We start from the raw sequence: 20,168 nt of genomic DNA on the forward strand, positions 1-20,168 counted from the left end.
GTTTGGGTATTGAGATCAAGAGGTAGTAGTAGAGTAAAACAAGGGTTGAAAGTGGAAGATGAAGGAAAGAGAGATGAGAAGATTGAGGGAAGACGCACAGCTTTGATTGATTTTTATAATGTGACAGAGGCACTGAAGTGCATGTCACAGCTTTGATTGATGAAAACGTTCCATCTCCTGTCCGCTCTCTTTTTTGGGTCTGTATTCTCTCACACATACACACAATCACCATTCTCCAAACAGCAGCAAACCCATGCATTGCCCTTTCTCCTGCTGATTAAACGCTTTCCTTCCATAGCCTCTTCACTACTGCCTTCTTTTGTGTATGTACGCTTTCAATACGACTTCTTATTCGCTCTATGTTCTCTTGGGCTGTATCGTGTAGTAGTAGCAGTCATACCCACCTGTTTCCTTGGTTCAGACGTGTACGCAGCCCGAGTTAAAAATAATAAGCAAACATTCCGAAGCCGTAACCTGCTAAGCACAGCCTCCTCAACAGACTCGTAGGTCCGTGATTACATCATTGTTGTGTTCTTGTAGCTATTTGTCACAATAACACTTACTCTATCACCCACCATATGACTTGAATGCTATGCCGGTAGTCGTATATCAATCATCATGAGTTTTGCCTGGTTATCGTTTTGAATGATTAATGTCAAGACACATCGCGGAAGCTTTCAAAGCGTCATACAGATGTAATTCTTTCACTCTATCATCTACAATAGGACTTGAATGTTATGCCGGTAGTCGTATAGCACTCATCACGAGTTTTGCTTGGATATGCTTGGATATCGTTTTGGATGATTAATGTCAAAACACATCGCAGAAGCTTTCAAAGCGTCATACAGATGCATAAATCTTTCATTGTTCTGTCGTGATTTTCATGTGTCCTTCTTTCCAGCGATGAGTTATTCGTTTCAGTTCAATAATGTATATACGCCCCGGTGATGCAACGGAGAGACATGAGGATGTAGATTGAAACATCCTGCTGCTGCTACGACAATGGCCAATAAGGAAGGTGGACACCTTTACATGATCACCACTACTGATACATACGTCTACTATCGTAATCCAATTCTCTCCTTGCTTCTAGCTTATATCATCTCGCTCTCTCCCGCTCATTCTGCGATTACCTCAATCATTCCTCTGCCATTTATTTATTCATTTTCCCACTAGTTTCTTATTGTCTTGCTACCCCTCTCTGTAAAATTACCATTCAAGCATCGACAATTCCGTGCCGCAAGGAAGCGACCGTATGCCTTATGGCGCTGGTCAATCCATCCTTCCATAAATAAAACACACATTTAAACTAAACATATGATACATATCCAATATTCCTTCAGATAACTAATATTTCCAACCGAAGATCTTGATTCAAAAGATCCATGTTAAGTATTGGCTCGGATTCGCTTTTTGAGCAACTCCTTGGCAACCGCACATAATATTTTCTTTTTCCGAAGCCGAGTAGTGGTGATTGTTCTTGTTTCTTGTTTGATGAAAACGTTTTCGATAGCCACTGTTTCCGATAATGAGTCTTGAAAATATTTTGATTCGGTGGAGTAAACAGTTTGTGCCCACTGATTTGACGATGAATTTTTCATGTAACTGGTATTGTCAGTATTATTAAGCATGCTGTAAGTTTGAGAAGGAACAAGATGGATGGTAACGTAGCAATACGTTCAACGTTTTACTTGTAGAATAAATGGCTATGATAAGAGCAAAGAACGGATCAGGCGGCAGCACCCAGAAAGTTCCCTTTTGTATTTTTCAGGGCACTTTTGAGCTACAATCCGAGCATGCAGCTGTTCGAATTATTTGTCTAGTACATCATTTCGTGACTTCTCGATATTGCTACACTATATGCTATTAATGAAATGATGCATGTATCGAGCAAAAGCTACTTTGTTAGCATTTTTAGTCAAGTCCTGTTACCGTCCGCACAATATTATATTTGTTTCTTACCATTCTGCATACCATTTCGATCGCTATTTTTAACTTCATCTTCACTGCCTTCGCCATCACTACCGTCTTCAGACTTCCATTTCATCCACGATTTCGTCTATATTATCAGTAGCCGCCGATGCTAAAGCCACTTCTGTCAAAGAAATTACTGGATGGATATAATCGCTCGTCATCGTACTGGTATACTCCGCTGAAGCAGCTTGAGCTTCATAGCTATCTGTATTAGACACGGCTAGCGGTAAAGAGCTTGCTGCTTTCTTGTCTGTGGCATTGAGAGATCGGCGCAGTGCTGCTAGATGAAATATCGCTATGCTGTTCTCCTTGTCTGCTGAAGAACAATAGGAACTGACGAGAATCCACGTTTTCTTTCTAGTTTTGTCTTCTCGCTTTATGATTTTGGAGATTTTTTATGGCCTCGAGGTCGTGCCATTGAATGAGTATGCAAGTCAGCGTGAGATGATTAGAGGATTAAAGATAAAGGGAAGACTATGACCATGTCAAAACGAACAGTAGAGAGAAATTCGCGTCATGCAGCTTTTACAGTGGACTTTCTATTTAAAGTAATTTCGGATTGGCCAACACAGCCGCACCTATATTATCTGCTTTTTTCTTTCCCTGAAAAAATGCAACAAAATCAGTTTAAACAATTGCCATGGCAACTTCGCTTTCGGCCTCCTCGTCCCACACAGAGCCATCAAAACGGCTACTCGTTGAATTGATACACTGCTGTCATGTTTGCTCTATAAGAGTAAAAGCTGCACAAAATTTACGTCGCCATTTACTTCAAGTGCACCAACTGCATATACCAACAATACCTCGCAGAAAAAGACGTTTAGATACAAGAAAATACATTTTCGTCAAATTCATGGGGCTTTCAACTCATAAAAACGTGAAGCAGTGCTTTGTATGTCTATCCTATCTTGACCATTTTGGTGAAGATTGTGACTATCTTCAATATATAGAGACAAATTACTTGCCTCCAGAATCATCATCAGCACAGGCAAATGATGGATTAAATTCAGTAGCAGATTCATTAGAGATGATTTACCTTTAAAATGTGGTTTGAACATATATCACACAACATTTATTTATAGAATAAAAAGCTATAATTAGCCCAACTTTTGATATATAAACAGAAAAAAACAAAAATAATATCTTTGATGAATGTTTTAGTTTTAATTATAAAAGTAATATATAAATTTGGATCTTTCAGAATGGTAAAACAGTAATAATGTAAGATTGCCGAGCGAAGCGAAGGCTATCGTCCCACTGTCCGAGGGCGAGGAGAGTGAGTTGAGGTGTAACGGCCGCTCGAAGAGCGCTCACAAACTTTATTTTGTATATATATATAATGATGAATAAAAGAATTTGTCTCTCTTTAGCCGTTTGAAAAGTGGCAAGAGACGTGCAAAAGATAATATGGAAGGGGGGTGTACAGTTGGAAAATGTCGATGTCAAAAGGAATGAATACAAGGAAACTAACTAAAAGAAATGAATGAAGGGGGGGGACACCTCAACTCACTCTCCTCGCCCTCGGACAGTGGGACGATAGCCTTCGCTTCGCTCGGCAATCTTACACTGTCCTTCGTGCTCGTAGAGCTCGTTTCGGTGATAGTTTGTATATGTTTGGCGGTGATTATGTTCCTTGACCGGTCCGGCGCCTGGTGCGGTTGTTGAGGTGCAAGTAAGTAAATGTCCGTGCTCGGCTGTTGGAAGTCATGGCATCGCGATGCATCAGATAATAATGGCGTTCGAAAGTCGTACGGCTGCTCCAATTACCGGCGGCAAGCACTTCTTCGATAGAGGCGCCCGCTTCTAAAGCTGTGGTTGCTGATTCCGCTCGAATGCTGTGTGCTGTAAACTGTGGATCGATACCCGCTTCGCGCATTGTAACCTGGAGCCAATTGCGGAGGCGATCCGGCGATAGAGCTTGATGCGGTGCTGTGGCGGCAACGAACAGACGTGTGGTGTTGTGGCGAAGCGGTTGTGTGCGTTGTAAATACTGATATGTCCACCAAACGGGGCAGATAGCTTGGTCTTCAGTGAGGCATGGAATGAAAGGTGAAATCTTGTTGCCACCCTCTTTGACGTCAACTGCTGTCAGTTGCATTTCAGCTGGCCAGGCCGGATTCGAAGAAGGTCGAATTAGGACTGAGCTGAGAATTTTTGACATGTCAGATCCTGGTCGCCAACCGGTCACGATGCATAATAAGGCATGAACTTTGCGACCGCAATCCTTGAGTGAAAGTTGATCGAGAGGTGCCATGCTTGCTAGATGAGCCACCAGCAACGAGATATCCCATCGTGCCGTGCGATCGCGAGGAGCAGGAGGATGGAGGTTGGAAGCACCTTTCATGAATTCTCGGACCTCCCTAAGCTCACTGAATGCGGTGCCTTGAATGTCCGGTGTGCAAGCTGAAATAGCAGTACGGACGCTACGCAACGTGTTGATGCTGAGACCCTGCGTGCATAAATCCGCTAAACACGCAAGGCGTTGCTGCCATGTGCATTGTTCCGGGTTTAGGTCCTTGATGGCGCACCAGTCGAAGTAATGATTGGCTCCTTCTATCTCGTTCATGGTGACGGAAGGCTTGACCAGCAATCGACAGGCGTTTACGAAGCTCAGCCAGTGAGCGAGAAGATGGCGGGGCAGATGGTTTTGCAAGACGAAGGGCGAGTATACGATACACCACGATTTCCAATCATCAGCGGTCATAAAAGAGAAGCCAGCTCCGATCTTCCGCTTCAAGGAAACGTAGTCAGGAGGGAGCACGATGCTGTCTGCCAAAACCTGCATTTCACAAAGGTCCTGCCTGGTAAGGTCGCCGTTTTCGATCCACATCTTGGTCATACGTTTTGCCGTGCCAAGAAACAGTTTGTGCATTGGATCGATGATCGTGCAGCGAACGGGATCGAAGTAATCAAGGCGGTGCAATTCAGACCATCGTGTTCCGGTGTCACGTTCGATCTGTCGGCGAGCAGCAAGTGTCTCGGCTTGTCGCCATTGCTGGGCGTTCTCTCGATTGCCTTCGCGTGTCCGCAATTCCCATTCGTCCAAATTGATTCCCGAGTAGTCGATGTCTGATGTGCCAGGGAAAACGGGAAATTGGCGAGCGCACTTATGGCAAGCACAAGTACTTGCGTGCGAGGTGAATCCACTTGTTTTTCTGGCGGCAGGTATATCACAAGCATTGAGTAGGAGTGCCAAACGTACTTGCGCTCCGTCTGGACACTCATTCGTCCCGATCGTTTGATACACTGCTGTCATGTTTGCTCTATAAGAGTAAAAGCTGCACAAAACTTACGTCGCCATTTACTTCAAGTGCACCAACTGCATTTACCAGCAATACCTCGCGGAAAAAGACGTTTCGATACAAGAGAATACACTTTCGTCACATTCACGGGGCTTTCAACGCATGAAAACGTGAAGCAGCGCTTTGCATGTCCGTCCTGTCTCGACCATTTTGGTGAAAATGGTGACTATCTTCAACATATAGACACAAACCACTTGCCTCCGGAATCATCGGCAGCACAGGCAAATGATGGATCAAATTCAGTAGCGGATTCATCAGCAGCAAACAACACCGACTCTTCTAGAAAACGACCGTTTTCATCGACCGTTGCACCCAACACTCCCAAGATTCCAGAACACATCGTCAACGAACTTAAACCAGTTGTAGACATTCAACGTGAAAGTTTACCGGAATCTCCATTGGAGAATCTCAAAAAGTTTCAATATGCGCATCGGTTTCTTTTGAGCGCATTGGATCAAGAGTCGCAAGCTTTACCAAAATGGCTGTGGCAACAAACGCCCCCTGCAGAATTGAGCAATCAAGAACACAAGCTGTGGAAAATGATTTGTTTTTCGCTGACCAGCTTTGTGGACAACTGTACCGAGACAACATTGGGAACAACTTCAGCTGCAATGACGCATATGGGAAAAGATTACGAAAGAACATGGTGGGTGCGTCGAATTGTTCCGGTATTTCAGACATTTGCCAATCAGACCGGCTTGCTCGCGTTTGACTGGTGCGAGTGTGAAGTGAGGCACCACGCACTGGCAGACGTAGATCCGGAATATTGTCAAACAGGAACACCATGGTTTGCCGATGGTCTTGGATACGATTGGACCGGCATGGAGCGATTAGTTATGGAAGGCTCCTCGGGACAACACAAGGAAAAATTACCGAAGACGATTGATGATAGCGTCAAGCAGGTTCATAACATGCTCAACATGCTCAAGGGGATTGCTAATACCCATTTGAACTCAAGTTTCCAAACGTTTTCACAAACGAGGGTATACGGTATTCAAACGATCAGAGCGACAATTGCATTATCTGAGATGCAGATGAATGACCAAGGAAAATTCGTCCACAGGCAAGCTTTGACAGCAACAATCCCAACTCGTCACGAAGAACGAAACAAATGGCTTGGCGTTTTCAATATGGTTGCGTATTTGTTGATTGCTCTGGAAACACAAGTTGACAATTTGGCCATATTGGATGACGAACAGGAAGGAAAAATCAACGTGGAAACGGAAGAAACAGTTCGGGTTAAGCTCTGCCCTGTTAACCCTGTTATGCAATAACGATACTTGATAAGAGGAATAAAAAAAGATATATTGGTTTGCCTGAAGATATCATAAGAGTAATGATAATTACACTGGCTTTTATTATTGAGAATGAGAATGAGGGGAAATATATAAAATACATTGACGTGCTGTGATAGACATAAGCGCATGCAATAGTAACTCCGCACTACAGACCCGTTCCTAAGCACCGTTCCTTATCCTCCCTTTTAAAACACCCCCTCCTTCCCTTTAGCAAATGATGACTGTCGATGCAGGCAAAGAAAACGCACAAATCCCTGGCGAAGTAGGTTGATACTTCCAAACCACATTCTAAAAATTATGCTGGTTGAAAGAAGGGAGGAAATGCTTTGAAAGGCTAAATGTTTATGGTGGTTTTTTTTTTAAAAAAAAAAGGCACAACAGGAGTCAAAGTCGAACAAGTTCAATGTGGACGAAGTAACTGCAATGATTAAAGAGGTATCGATTCGTCTTCTCAGTTTGCATTGTACTGCTAAACTTTACTGGCGGCCGACGACGACGATGACGACTTTAGCACTGACTGATTGATTCCCACTCACCCGCCCTTCACCTTCCTTTTTTTAAAAAACAATAATTAGGTAGCAGAATCTACCATTCAGGATTCAGAGTACGTACACGGCAAAGTCTCACAGTGGAACAAAACCATCATTGACACGTGCTTGAAGAGACTCAAAGAGAAACAGAAAAACTCCAAATACGTCGGTACGCTTGAGATATATACAGAAAATACAACAAAGGGGAGGCTTTCTATATTAATTTCTAATGCAAATTATTTGATAGTTACTTGTGTTATAATGCAACGGACACGTGCCGGTTTCTATGCCGGAAGTTCAGCATATTGGGACAATGCTAATGATGGCAAGTTTACGAAAGTTTTTTTTTCCACATCTCTTTTGATAGTTTGCTATTCTAATAGGTAAATGCATATATTAACAGGGAGTGCGAGCTACCGGTACGAAACGAAATCATTATATGCAGTGATCAACGCTTTTGGATTGAGCGTATAAACGCAATCACCAAGTATTATCCGATTATATTCGTGTGTGTCTGTTTGGTCCCTTCATCCACACCAATACGAAAATTATATCCTGTTTTCTCATCTCATCCGTTCCTATTTTATTTATAAATACACTAATTCATCAACCACTGAAAGCTAACCATGCACACAATTGCGCGCGCATAATGGAGTGGGACAGGGACTACAATCAGATCTCTATTTTTCTTGTATTGATGGTGGTGTTGTTGTTGTTGTAAGGGGAGAGGATTTGTTTACTTTTTATGCAGTAAATGTGTGTGATTGGAGCAAGAGAAAAAGAGGGAGGGAGAGAGGGATGGCTGTTATGTTTCTTTCAAATGGAAAAATCGTTTAAATTCATGCTCTCAAGCTTGAAACCAAGCAAGCCAAAACCATCTCTGATCTCCTCAGATTTGCTTGGGGAACTGACAGCCACGATATTACATTTGCCTGGCGTGAACATGTTGACAAAATATTTCTTCAACACATGCTGCAAGTCCTCCATTGTCGTTGCCTGGAGAATAGTAACAAATTAGATGTTTTGCTGTTTGTTTTTTTTTGCTACTTATTGAGCAGCGGTAACTTTACCTGGATAGCTGAAAGTAGGTTACGGTTATAACTAGCTGGCACTTGTTTTAATACTTGGTTCACAAAAGATTGCAATGCAGCACGATCCATGGTATTTTCTCGAGCAACTAGACTGTAAATCACAGCGCTCTTTGCGCCATCTACTGAAGATGGCTCAATCTCCATCTACGTATTACATCTAGAATTTAGCTTTTCTTGTTTGTATGTATTTTTAAATGTTTTGGTGACACATAGCAACATCAACATTACCTCATTGTTTGCCAACTGATCAATCACAAGCTTGGCCTGAGCAAAAGCCTTGGAAACATCGGGCGACTTGTAGATCGTAAAGCTGATAAGCGCAGCCTCAACATCAGTACTCAAGAAACACGAATAAGCAAGACCTTGACCACGAATAAACTTCCAGAAAATGCCTTCCATGGTATCCAGCAGTTCTGCCATCACCAACAAAGCCGGAATATCTGGATCTTCAAAGTTACTGGGTCCTTTCACTGTTTGTAAAGAGAAGGAGTTTTCAATTGATGGCAAGCTGACAACAGCGCCCTGTGAAAAAGTAAAGAGAGATGCCGAAAAGGGGAGGTTAATACTCGTAAAAAGCAGCTATATAGTTTTAACCGTTGTTTCTGGACAACTCACAATCTGACCAGGTTCTTGACCAGCAGGGCTAAGCAAATTTTGTGCCAACGTAACGGGAACCAATGCTTGCTGTGGATGTTGCTATATACAGGGATTGCTGCATCAATTTTTCGAACTATTACACACTAAAAAACCCGTGTATAACAAACACGTATGTAGGTATATTACCATGCGTGAACAGATAGGAGCGAAGGAGGTTCGAGGAGCATTGAGCTTCAAGATATTGCCAGTAACATGGATCCGGATATTATCTGGATGGCACACTGTATACGTAATAATGGGATGCAAGATGATAAGTAGGCCATAATACAACCAATTCATCTTGTTGAGATATCACATACATGCTTCACGATAGATGCTCAGATCGTTGATCACCGAGCTTGGATCATTATCCAACTTTTGCACGACGTCTTGCAAGAAATTGCTTTGGAACAACACGTTGCGTGCAGCGTTCGCAGACTTGCTAGCATCGAATTGAAGTGCGCGCATTGCTGCACTGGCCATCTATGAAAAATGTAGATGATTTACCTTATAGTGTCAGAAAAGCTTATTGATGGTTCAATAGTGTGGAAAGTATTGATATTCATACGCTGTGTCCATCTCGCTTGGCTTGAGGAATGTCGTTCAGAATCTGGAATGCCACAATCTTTAAGCTGATTTATGTTTTTTTTTAATTGTGATAATAATCGTTAGAATATGTGTACGAGAAGCATTTCAAGATTCAACATTAAAAAATATACTTTACCGTTCAGCAGTAAATTGGGTATTCCAAAGAATATCCTGCAACCATTGAATGCCCTTTTGATATTTTGTCTCCTCTGTCTTTACAGTAAACACAAGCAATTCCCGGAACCCACTGCTAGTGCCCAAACCGGCGTCATATTCAACCGTATCTTCACTGAGTCCGGTAACGACATCTTCATAAGAGATGATTTCGCCGTCTCGTTCAACAGGGAGCGAGAAGATAGCCTTGAGCAAAAGTCGTGTATAAGGCAAAAGATGCGATGGAACTGATGCAGTGCTTATATGGGCCGACACTTTGACGAAGCGAGATTGGACATCTATTAAATAATAAAACAACAAATGTTTTTTTAGGACAAACGACTCGTTTTCCCTGCTTCTAGTCACATATCTAATTTCACATACGATCAAACTGGATAAATAGTGGTATTTTGGTACTAGCATCCTTGTTGACATAATCTTGAATCTCGTTGTTTCTAGTGCGTCATAAATAATGGGTTAGGCATATCTAAATGTTAGCTTTACATACTCCCACTTTGGGTGGATAATAGCCCGTTTAAACGAGATTTATGCCCTTACATTTTAACGGTGCAGCCGTCATCATTTCTAGCCGTCAAAACGTTGATAAAGTTGATTGACGACACTGGAGGAATGGTAAAGTTTTCGAGGATATCGTGGGGCAACTCGACATCATTTTTGGTCATGGCTTCTTCCAACTTGTTTTGTAATTCTTCCAGCTTTGTCTCACCGAGATCCGTTCTTTGCTTTTGAATGCGTTTTTTCTCTTCTTCAGCTAGTTGATCTGCGAATTGGGCAGATGGTTTACCGAGGATAGTCACGTGAGGCGAATCAAGGTACCATCTAAACACATATCATTTGCATTTGGTTAACATTAAGGATTGAATTGTACAAAGATACAGACTACTATTTCCTTACTTTTTCAGTACATCGAGCCAATCAGACACTTGAAAACCGGCTAATACGTTCAAGAACTCTTGATCTTTAACAGATTCCTTCAAATCACGACCGTCAGGCTCACCATAAAGGAAATCTGTAATTTTGAGCAAAAGAGCTATTCAGTATATTTTCTCAACAAACAGCAACTAGGTGCATGCACAAGTTTGTTTTTACCCGAAATACAAATGGCAGCTGCTGTATCGTGCGCATCCCTTTCTATATCGTCTAACAACTTTATATGCATAATAATTTTGATAAGTATCTATCCAAACTTTAATCGACAATCATGCGACGTCCAACTTACTTTGAGCATTTCTTTCTCAATAATATTCTTCATTCGACTCATATCAATTTCATTTTGTTCTACAAGACGTTGGAGCGTGGCAAACAGATGGTTCGGGAAACCTTCCATTTCTTCGATCGGTACACTGGAAACAGTCAGCATAATAGTTGTCTTCAAATGATCGGTTGCATGGAATTCGACATCTGTTATATAAAGTTTGCACCAAAGGTTTTTTAATACAGTATTATTGCCACACCATTAAAGGCGGAATGTAGTGATCTAGTAGCGTGTGTACCTGTGCAAAGTGGATCCTCAATTTCTACAAACTCCTTTTGCAAAACTGAGACGGGTGATTCGGTCAAATAAACATTGAGCACCTCAAGGGCTTTTTGTTGGAGATAGTCCTGCATGGCATATAGATTTTGAAATCAGTTATTATAATCATCATCGTTGTCACCCAAACGCTAATATTCAAAACACTGAGAAACGGAACGCTCCTTACATGACACATGGGACCGTTCCATGCGACCAGAACAGTACCCATAGACTCATCCTCTTCAGGAAACAAGACCGTTTCCACGATATCCTTTTCTAAGCTGGGAAAATTGCCCGTTTCGATCCATGGCCGTTGCATTGCAGGTAAAGGACCTTTGCTGATGATATTTGCCTCTACTGCTTCGAGTGCCTTTAAAACTTTTGCATGGTCGACCGTGCCAGTGATAATGAGGCACAAGTTGTCCGGGCGATAATAATTTCTGTGATATTCACGAACTTTTATTTCAATTGTGTTATTAATCATAGCGTGAGTATAAATGTATTGAAACCGCTTTAATTTCTTTCTTCCTCTTACTTACTTTTTTCCACTGAAAGTTCACGTAACCGTTCCATCAATCCACCCGTCTCTGATCTATAGCCGCAACCTTCAGGAAACATGATTCTTCGCATGCGAAGATGTATGCGATCCTCGCCCAAGTTTTGGCAGCCCTTTATTTTTTTATCATATAAACCAGATTATTATCCGGTTCGTCTATAATAACATCCTCCTAGCCAGCTATAATTACGTACCTGCATTTCACTATATACAACCTAGGGTTGTTTCAGAAAAATCAAGATTAGCAAACCCAATATACTTCTTTTGCAAGTATTATGAGAAAATCCATTCCTTACCCCTAGTATAATAATAAGAAGAAGAAACAAGTGATTAATATCACAGACTTGCCCGCATAGCACCCGACGGATATACAGATTCAACAATTATAAATTCCTTTACCTGCGTCTTCTCCTTTGCCATTGATGTGATGAACCTCAGTATGATATCCACTATCCGTCAAAGTCGGATACAAAATGTGATCGACATAAGTAGGAAGAAGCTTCAAGAATCCTTCGCTACCGGCCGTGGTGATGGCTATTATAAATTACATAGCAATTGAACTCAAAAGGTTAGCTCCACAGCGTTCCCAATTAGTTATTTGCTCCATCTATCACAAGAACAAGACATTTACTGTAGCATGTGTGATCCACGTCCGTCCATGCATTCGTGCCCTGTGCAATTGCTCGATTTGCTAGTGTATCCAATACACCCTATGAGACACCGCTGTCAATAAGTATATCCATCTCAAATTGCACTTCGTTTAAATCATACCTTGTAGGGGAATTGCTCACTGCCCAAGAATACAAGACTGAAGATGATTTATCGTTAATGAGAGTAACTATATACGCTTTTTTCTTTGAAGATCCATCACTTCTCTCTCAGCCCAATATGAGATCTCACTTCAACTCTGCACTTACTGTTCCAGTGTATGTGGGCATCCAAAATCATCAAAGCCTATACGTATACACATGCATAATTTTTATTATTTAACCGCCATCGCTTAGCTTTCTAGTTCACTTCTTTCTCAACGCAACAGATCGTTCAATATTAGTCAGCTAAAAAGTATCACTTACTTTCCGTTGCCAAGGCAAAATAACCATTAACAAGAGGTGCTATGTAGTTTTATCAATATTATTAACGATCCCGTATAAACGAAGCCCAGAACTAGTCGGTCGATCAGAAGGATGTATGTCCTCTTTACCTTCAATGTCCGCGAGCGCAACCGTCAGACCAGTCTTGTTGCTCTTGTACTTTGTAAACGTGATTCCATAATCGGTAGGAACCTCGCAGATTTTTTCGTAATTGCTCTCACTCATTCCACGTTTTTTTAAAAAGCAAAAACGCGAAAGAGAACGGGTTTCTTTTTTGGTGGTGGGATTTAAACCGTCACAAAGCAGCGTGGTTCTGCTATGCTTCCGAAACGCAAAAGAAATCTGGCGGGGATGACAGCATTAGCTTACGGACCTGGTTTGATATATGCTTCTGTTTACCATATATCATGAGAGCATCTATAGGAGAACGGATCCTGTATCCTTACTTCCACCTAAAGTTGCACGAGATGGGAAATGGTGGTGGGCGTCGTATGACTCCTAGATATTTCCGCATAAGCAGGAAGACATTGTAGTACAGTAGCCGCTCGCTAAGCTGATCACTTTTAAGCCGATATTCTCGCTAAGCCGATTACTTTTCAAAATTACCGACCCGGTAAGCAGTGAATATCGAGCTTGCTCGGTAAGCCGATCATCGATCATATCTTTGTGACATATCGGCTTATATAAACAGTATTTCATCTCCTCATATATCTGAGACATGGGCATCGAATTCGATAAGCCGATCAATCGCTAAGCCGATCACTTTTGGGTCATGACCGAGGTGATCGGCTTAGCGAGCGGCTATTGTATAGAATTTCATTGAAACGTGTGTTCACCCGGAATACATGATACCTGAATTAAGTTGGGTTCCTCTTTTAGTCCTTTCGTCATTATCTGATAATAAACAGTTACGAGTAACGTGGGACTGGTTGGACTTTTGATCCAAATTATTTGGGCAACGCATTGGCGCACCGTCCTCGAGGACGAACCTTGGCACTCTCAGACCGCAAATAACCACCTAGACCACCTACTACATAGATATCCCTTTTTACTCCCGCTACCCTCTGCTTTTTAAATAAATTTAAATTTGGGGCACAAAGCCCCAAATAAAAAAAACAGCTACGAGTACACATGGCGTAAAGCGTATATTGTGGTACCATCCATGACCCGTCTGTCGGATCAGATTTGCCCTTTCAGGGGTCCGATCCGATCCCGGGATCACAGCCTCGGCAAACTGTCGAATACAGTTTGTACTGTATCATAATACTATAGTATCATATATATATGATATTTTTCTAGGAGTTCGCTAGGTCTTATCTTCACTACCACCTAGCATTCAATGTAGATGTTGAGAAGACAACAACGTTCTTTTCGTTGTCTTTCCTCCGGTGTATTGTTAATTAACGATGGTATATGGTGCCCGCCACCTAGAAACAACAAGTGGACATTTCAAAAATTTAAAGTTCCGCCATTATAAATTTCCATTTTTAGTTAAGCGATATTTATCCATTGAAAATTCGCTTCTCAGATGATGAAAATAAACAAACTGCTCTCATATGATGCATCTCACATGATTCTTAGAAACTGACAGTTCTCTTTGAATGCACAAGAAAATTACTTGATTGTGTTCTTTGACTCTTGCACAATTTTAAGATGCTTCTGGTACTTGTTGAGTCTCCCCATTGTATGGAATGTTTTGGAAAAAAAAAGGAACAATCAAACTGTCATCCTACTTATAATTTACATGGCACCATTACAGTCAATGTTGATTGGAATTGGAAGGCTGAGGTATATATTGCACCAGTGCTTACCACTAATGTTACACTACCTTCTTAATATGGAAATCGCCGATTTAATGTCATATACTAGAGTGTATAGTAGGGTTGACATTCTGACAAAATCCTCTGCTAAATCTTCAAATCGACCCCAACTTCGACACTTTATTTCTCATTTTTTTTTGCTCGTATGTAAGTAAAAGCTTTTCATAGAATTATTCTTTGAGCCTCTCTCTATCGTTCTATGAAATCAAAAAAGTGGGTTGTATAAGTGAAAAAAGTTTACGTTTCTAGGTGGCGGGCACCATAACAAATGTAGTCCAAGCTATCATCTTGTAATCCACACAGCATCACAACAGGCAGCGAATTAGACTACGGATTATAATCCAATACTTTGTTGAAGTCGACTATCACGCGATCTTCTACCAGTGGTTGAAGAGCAGAAGGATTACATCTGGAAGGTGCTCATGAAAAAAAGGATTGCTGCATTGTAAATGATGCTATATTAGGTAAAACATGAATGACCATTTCTTATGATACCACAGATGCAGTGCACCAGTAGAGAAGTGTAGAATAATTGTCCAAGCAGCGTAGATACCGAAAAATGCGATTAAAACAAAGCAAACGTAAAGTATCTCCAAGTAGCCATCATCAACTAGTCACCAGAACACGTGCGTCAATGACTGCCTCATCGTCCCGGTATCGTACGATATTTACGGCCTTATACAGTAGTTATTTCAGACAGTTATACAGTGCCAGCAGCAAACAGGTGGGAGGAAGCATACGATTACGCTGATGAATTTATATGAGATAGCGATTGTCATATAAACATGTTTCGGCACATACTTTAATTTTTATTCTTTCAAGCGTTTCCATATCTTCTTGATTATACGCTTAGCGATAACTATTGTGAGAGTTCTGGTACTTGTAAAAGCATCACAACACATTCATTGAAGCCTGAGCATTAAAGTGGCGCCTGTCAAGACCAGTACAACACATGCAGTGAAGATCTTTTCAAATTAAGTGCTGCATACATTTGCAACTGGGAGTGGGTGCGACTGCGAGATGTTTTCAATATGATACTGCTATTCCATTGGTATATACAAGCCTACATAACATCACTTATTTTAAGCACTCATTTTATTGCCAAATTGACTGTTACAGTGGAACCCCAACGATACTTGAAGATCGACATCAATAACGTTGGTTAAGTGTTTTACATATGCATTGGTGAAGCTGCTTAACTCCTTGACGTTTATCGAAGAGCTGATAGGCTATAGTACACTGTCTTGCATACGTATATCTGAAAGTAAATGTGTGCATGATGCATACAACGTCTAATCCGCTGTTTTTATTTTTCTATGGTCACTCGTTGAACCTTAAGCGCAAATACAACATCAGTTATGGTACCTGTTCCTCACTATTCATACCATAACAGCAAACAAGAGCAGTACGCAGTAATTAATAACCCTCGATGTCGTTGCTATCATCTACAATGAAAAGTTAAAGGAGGAGGGTCCAGCCGCAATATATGAAATAAAAGAAGATGCGCTCAAAACAACAAAGCCAGTAATGAGTCCCTCCGATGATAATTCTAACGGTCATCAGACATCAAAGGAGTCCTTCAAAATAGCGCGGCTTTTGGTACTGCGTTATTTGCACCTATAAATGATGTGCTCTATGGATATGATCAAGGTGTCATATCGAGAGCACAAGAAGTGCGGGTACAGAATCATCTCATACAACAAACAGCCAATAAGAGGAGATAATCATGATAACGGTTGTATAGCTGACTTCATTTTAAACTTGAAAACAGATTACAGGGACTTTTAGCGAATGGTTTCGTACGACACCAAGTCAAAACGGAATCATGGTAGCAATTTTGGAACTCGGTGCATTAAGCACGACAGTGTGCGAGCGATTAGAAGAGCTATACAAAATTGAAAAGATTATCCCGGCATCAAATCTAAACATCATATATTGACCTGAGCATGCTTCTGCTTGAACATATTTTTGTTGATTGTTATTTTACAAGGTATTGAATAGACCTCTCTAAAACAATGCAGAAATTGCTCACCCGTGGCTCTTTAATCGCACTGCGCCAGCAAGCGGTATGGTGAGCTCATCGCATTGGATGTGTAACCTTGTCATTGGCTTGATGACACCGCTTATGTTGAGCACCACCCCCCCCCCGGTTATCGATCGTATATCTTCTTTGGAGCTTCGGCATTCGCTTCTTTCTTTCTTGCTTGCATATGCCGTTCAAGGTATTAATATTTAGGCATAGCATAATTTAACAGACCAAGGTGCCTTTTCTTTGTTGTTAACATCTTTGTTTTGAGCTTGTAATCTTTAAAAAGCAAATCTTTGGAAGAATTGACAAGACTTTCGGTACACTCCAAAAAATGACCACCATCTGGTATGTAACTAGACATATACACAACTACAGTAAAAGTGGTTATAAATCCACCCATCCTATCTTTTATATGTACTATTTTGGATTATCGTCTTCTTCGTCATCATCATCAAGGCGTTCAGGTTCCTGCAAGTCTCGCGAGTAAAGCTTTTTACCAGCCATTTCCATGAATTCCATGTCCTCTGCTCGGCTCAGTACTCCTCCTCCTTCCTGCATCATGTCATCATCATCATTCCTCAGAAGTGGTCGAACCAGGAATACTGTAGCATTATAATGTAACTTAATTTAAGTAAAAACTAATAGAATATAAAAAACAGTTATAGATACCTTCAATTTCATCCACGGTGAAGTTTTGATCGAGTGACAGCTGTGGGCTTTGGTAGGTGGTGCATACAGGGCCAGCCTTAGAATGGCCGTGTAAGAAATCTGAATCAAGCCATAAACCTGCATAGTCGAACTGCCCACCCATGACAAGGGCTGGTAATGATAGACAAAAGATCAGCATCGTTTTCTTTCACAATCATCGAGGTGCTATTGCATACCGTTTGGAAGGCTCTGTTTTCCCCAGCACAGATATTGAAAGTTCGAATTCGATCCTCTGCCACCATCCCACGTATCCATAGCTAATTGATTTTGCTCACGCAGCACATCATCGTTGCCACCACCACCACTAGTAGGATACTGGATACGGAACAAAAAGTTGGACGAGCTGCCATACCAATCCGTAACAGGTTTCCATTCCTCATCCGCATAAGCGCCAAACACGGACCCATCCTTGGTCTTGATGACAAGCAATGTCGCGCCTTGATTAACAATTCGATTCACTAACACTTGCCAGCTGGTACCATCGCGTCTCGATGAAAAGATCAAATGGTGCTCCAAATCAGTCGACACTCGGCGTTGACTTTGCTCATAGCTTGACCATGAACGAGCATTAGCAGGTAACGACCGTGTCAGCATAAAGTAATCGTAAGGTGTCAATAGTTTGGAAAACTCGCCCTTTCCAAACATGTTTCCTGATGGTTTCTGGATAACAGGCGATAATCGACCTACAATACGGTCCTGGTGTCGTGCATCCTTGTCGTCATTGTCGTCTGATGCTGGTGCTTTACCAAAAAAGACGACTGAAGCTGTGATTTGGAATAGTGTCAAAACGATAGGGGTATTGGTAATCCATGATGCAAATGCTGATTCGTCTACTGCGCGCGTCGTTTGCGTTGCTTGATAGTGCCATGTATTCGTTTGTTGTTGTGCCTTTTCTTTATGATTTGCATCAGCAGTATCATCCGCCCACAATGCCATTTCTTCTTGCTCTCGTTTTTTTCGTCGATCTTTACGTTTTTGTTCACGATAAACGAGATATTCCATCAACCGTTGCGGTGGACTAGCTTCAATGGTGTTGTCGCTATACTGTTGCTGATGCCATAGTGAATCAGTCGGTTTGGCAATACCGCTTCCTTCAAACCAAAGGGGGATAGCCGTTTTGACGAGCCATAATACAAATGTTTCCAAGGTGCACTGGTACTTTTGGTATGCAAAGGTATAAACTGTGTATAACGCAATTGTGGGCGCGTCCGCATTGTGATTCACGTTACGTGCAGCATTGAGGAATCCTTGGAAGTAAACCGTGCTCGAAGACGACGCACGTTTGCTGGTGTTGCTTAACTGAGCAATGTATAAGCTTAATGCTGTGGCAAGCTCGGGTTGAATTGGCGTGTCACGATCGACAATGGCTTGCACAAGCCTATCTGTAGGAATGCTTTTTGTCAATGCAGCATCAGCGTCGTCAGCTTGTCCTTCTTTCTCGCTACTGGTGCGTAGCAATTGGGTATATTGTTCTTTGAGTTGTGTTTGCTTTTTCAGTGACCACGACGATAAAAGTGATTCCGTGTCCTTTTGCTGTTCTCGGCTCGATTGATTGCCCATATCCGCTAATAAAGAGAGAAGGAGAGAGAGAGAGAGAGAGTGTGTGTGTGTGTGTGTGTGTGTGGGTAGCACAAGACTACGGGGTTGTCAGTTCACTAGTGAGCAGTTGGTTTAATGCCGACGTTCTTGGCGGTTCTGTGCTACACTTTTCGGGTGTTAGCGAAATGATACATGTCAGCAGATAGAAGCACCCTCAAGTTAGATACCGCTTGCAGAGATGAAACTGACTTGCATAATCTAGATCCAGCAGCATCAAAACTCAGCTCTGATATGTGCCACGTTGTGAGCACCCATTGGGTCGATGGAATTCCACCGTCACGGCCGTTGAGACATTTGTTTTATAAGGCGAGTTGGTTAAGATTTTTTTCCTAAACAGCCATCCATCAACAACACCTCAGCAAGCAGCAACCGCAACAGCAAACGTCAGCAACCGGGCCCTCCCCATCCCTAATTCTCTCCCTTCCTCAAACACATATCCTTCACAGAGCACTGCTCTTTAAACAAAGCAAGAAAACAAACAAACCATATACATCGTCGGTTAGCGATCAGCTAAGGCCTACAGAGCCCCCGTCGAAAGCCTATAAACACTCGACCATGCGTGTACGAGGTATAAAAGCAACAAAGAATCAGCCATCGCATTTCGATATTTGAGCCAGCACAGCAGAAAATGCACAGCGGCATCGATGCAGGCAATAGGCCAAAAAGCGCCAAATCCTATGTACAGTACCGAGGTCCTTTCCATACGACTCTACTGCAAAGAGCATGGTGCAAAGACAGCAACCAGCATTTGACACATATATATGCAGCACTTCGTTCGAAGGCAGCAGTATCAAACGAGATCTCCAAGCAGGATCATCAGGATGGAGCAACGTGAACGCTTCGTATCCCATCGACCAAAGCAAAGAGGCATCTCAGATACAACTCTAGCGTCAGCTAGCGCGGGGGTCTAAATGGCAACACACGTCGTTCACCCCCAACACAACAGAAATCCCCATAGTTGACTCAACACCACCACGTTCGTGGAAAGAGTGTGCGCATACACTATCGGGAAGCCGCACGCATACAAGATATTTGATGCAAGTGCCGGAGACAACATGACTGGGAGCCAGGCAAAACTTCCTTGTGAAAACGAAAACAAGCCAAAGATTCATATTACGGAATGTGCTGACGACGTACAATGGGACCACCCTGTTCGGCTCGTACTTTCCACAGTACCCTAACGGAGCAAGGCCAGTCCTTTCCTACAGTGAACGCTCTTTCATGGGGTTCTACTTTTTGAGGCATGCCAGGTCTCTCCT

At 42.0% G+C, this 20,168-nt stretch overlaps 5 protein-coding genes across 5 annotated transcripts; 3 read left to right on the forward strand and 2 right to left on the reverse strand.

Annotated features, from left to right (window-relative positions):
• Positions 1-38: 38 nt before the first annotated feature.
• Positions 39-684, forward strand: BDB00DRAFT_534313 (uncharacterized protein). The gene has a single exon (XM_053117762.1). It carries the CDS (start codon positions 160-162, stop codon positions 505-507), a length of 348 nt encoding a protein of 115 aa, XP_052976893.1. The 5' UTR covers positions 39-159; the 3' UTR covers positions 508-684.
• A 3,809-nt stretch (positions 685-4,493) lies between these two features.
• Positions 4,494-6,550, forward strand: BDB00DRAFT_790146 (uncharacterized protein; the record flags this gene model as incomplete). The annotated part of the gene is made up of 2 exons (XM_053120930.1): positions 4,494-4,510; positions 5,560-6,550. 2 exons carry the CDS (start codon positions 4,494-4,496, stop codon positions 6,548-6,550), a joined length of 1,008 nt encoding a protein of 335 aa, XP_052976894.1.
• A 125-nt stretch (positions 6,551-6,675) lies between these two features.
• On the forward strand, positions 6,676-7,716 carry BDB00DRAFT_836650 (dynein light chain Tctex-type 1). Its single transcript, XM_053124502.1, has 5 exons — positions 6,676-6,836; positions 6,947-7,009; positions 7,150-7,273; positions 7,352-7,429; positions 7,508-7,716. The coding sequence occupies exons 1-5, from the start codon at positions 6,789-6,791 to the stop codon at positions 7,576-7,578; spliced, it is 384 nt and encodes a 127-aa protein (XP_052976895.1). The 5' UTR covers positions 6,676-6,788; the 3' UTR covers positions 7,579-7,716.
• BDB00DRAFT_931035 (Metalloenzyme, LuxS/M16 peptidase-like protein) lies at positions 7,717-13,222 on the reverse strand. The gene is made up of 24 exons (XM_053129027.1): positions 13,153-13,222; positions 12,864-13,095; positions 12,736-12,774; positions 12,580-12,616; positions 12,434-12,470; positions 12,294-12,372; positions 12,061-12,196; positions 11,857-11,878; positions 11,646-11,775; positions 11,294-11,562; positions 11,087-11,195; positions 10,813-10,994; positions 10,683-10,740; positions 10,488-10,602; positions 10,131-10,412; positions 9,957-10,027; positions 9,556-9,871; positions 9,400-9,463; positions 9,152-9,314; positions 8,979-9,073; positions 8,811-8,891; positions 8,424-8,717; positions 8,175-8,339; positions 7,717-8,100 (listed from the first exon to the last, which is right to left on the reverse strand). The coding sequence occupies exons 1-24, from the start codon at positions 13,153-13,155 to the stop codon at positions 7,921-7,923; spliced, it is 3,159 nt and encodes a 1,052-aa protein (XP_052976896.1). The 5' UTR covers positions 13,156-13,222; the 3' UTR covers positions 7,717-7,920.
• Positions 13,223-17,058: 3,836 nt separating this feature from the next.
• Positions 17,059-17,739, reverse strand: BDB00DRAFT_747687 (TLD-domain-containing protein; the record flags this gene model as incomplete). Its single annotated transcript, XM_053118568.1, has 4 exons — positions 17,059-17,204; positions 17,272-17,421; positions 17,487-17,567; positions 17,616-17,739. Coding segments are annotated over 4 exons (501 nt in total), but the record flags the coding sequence as incomplete, so codon positions are not given.
• Positions 17,740-20,168: the final 2,429 nt, after the last annotated feature.

The sequence above is a fragment of the Zychaea mexicana genome (genome assembly GCF_025766255.1).
Source record: "Zychaea mexicana strain RSA 1403 chromosome Unknown BDB00scaffold_68, whole genome shotgun sequence".
NCBI lineage: Eukaryota > Fungi > Mucoromycota > Mucoromycetes > Mucorales > Lichtheimiaceae > Zychaea > Zychaea mexicana.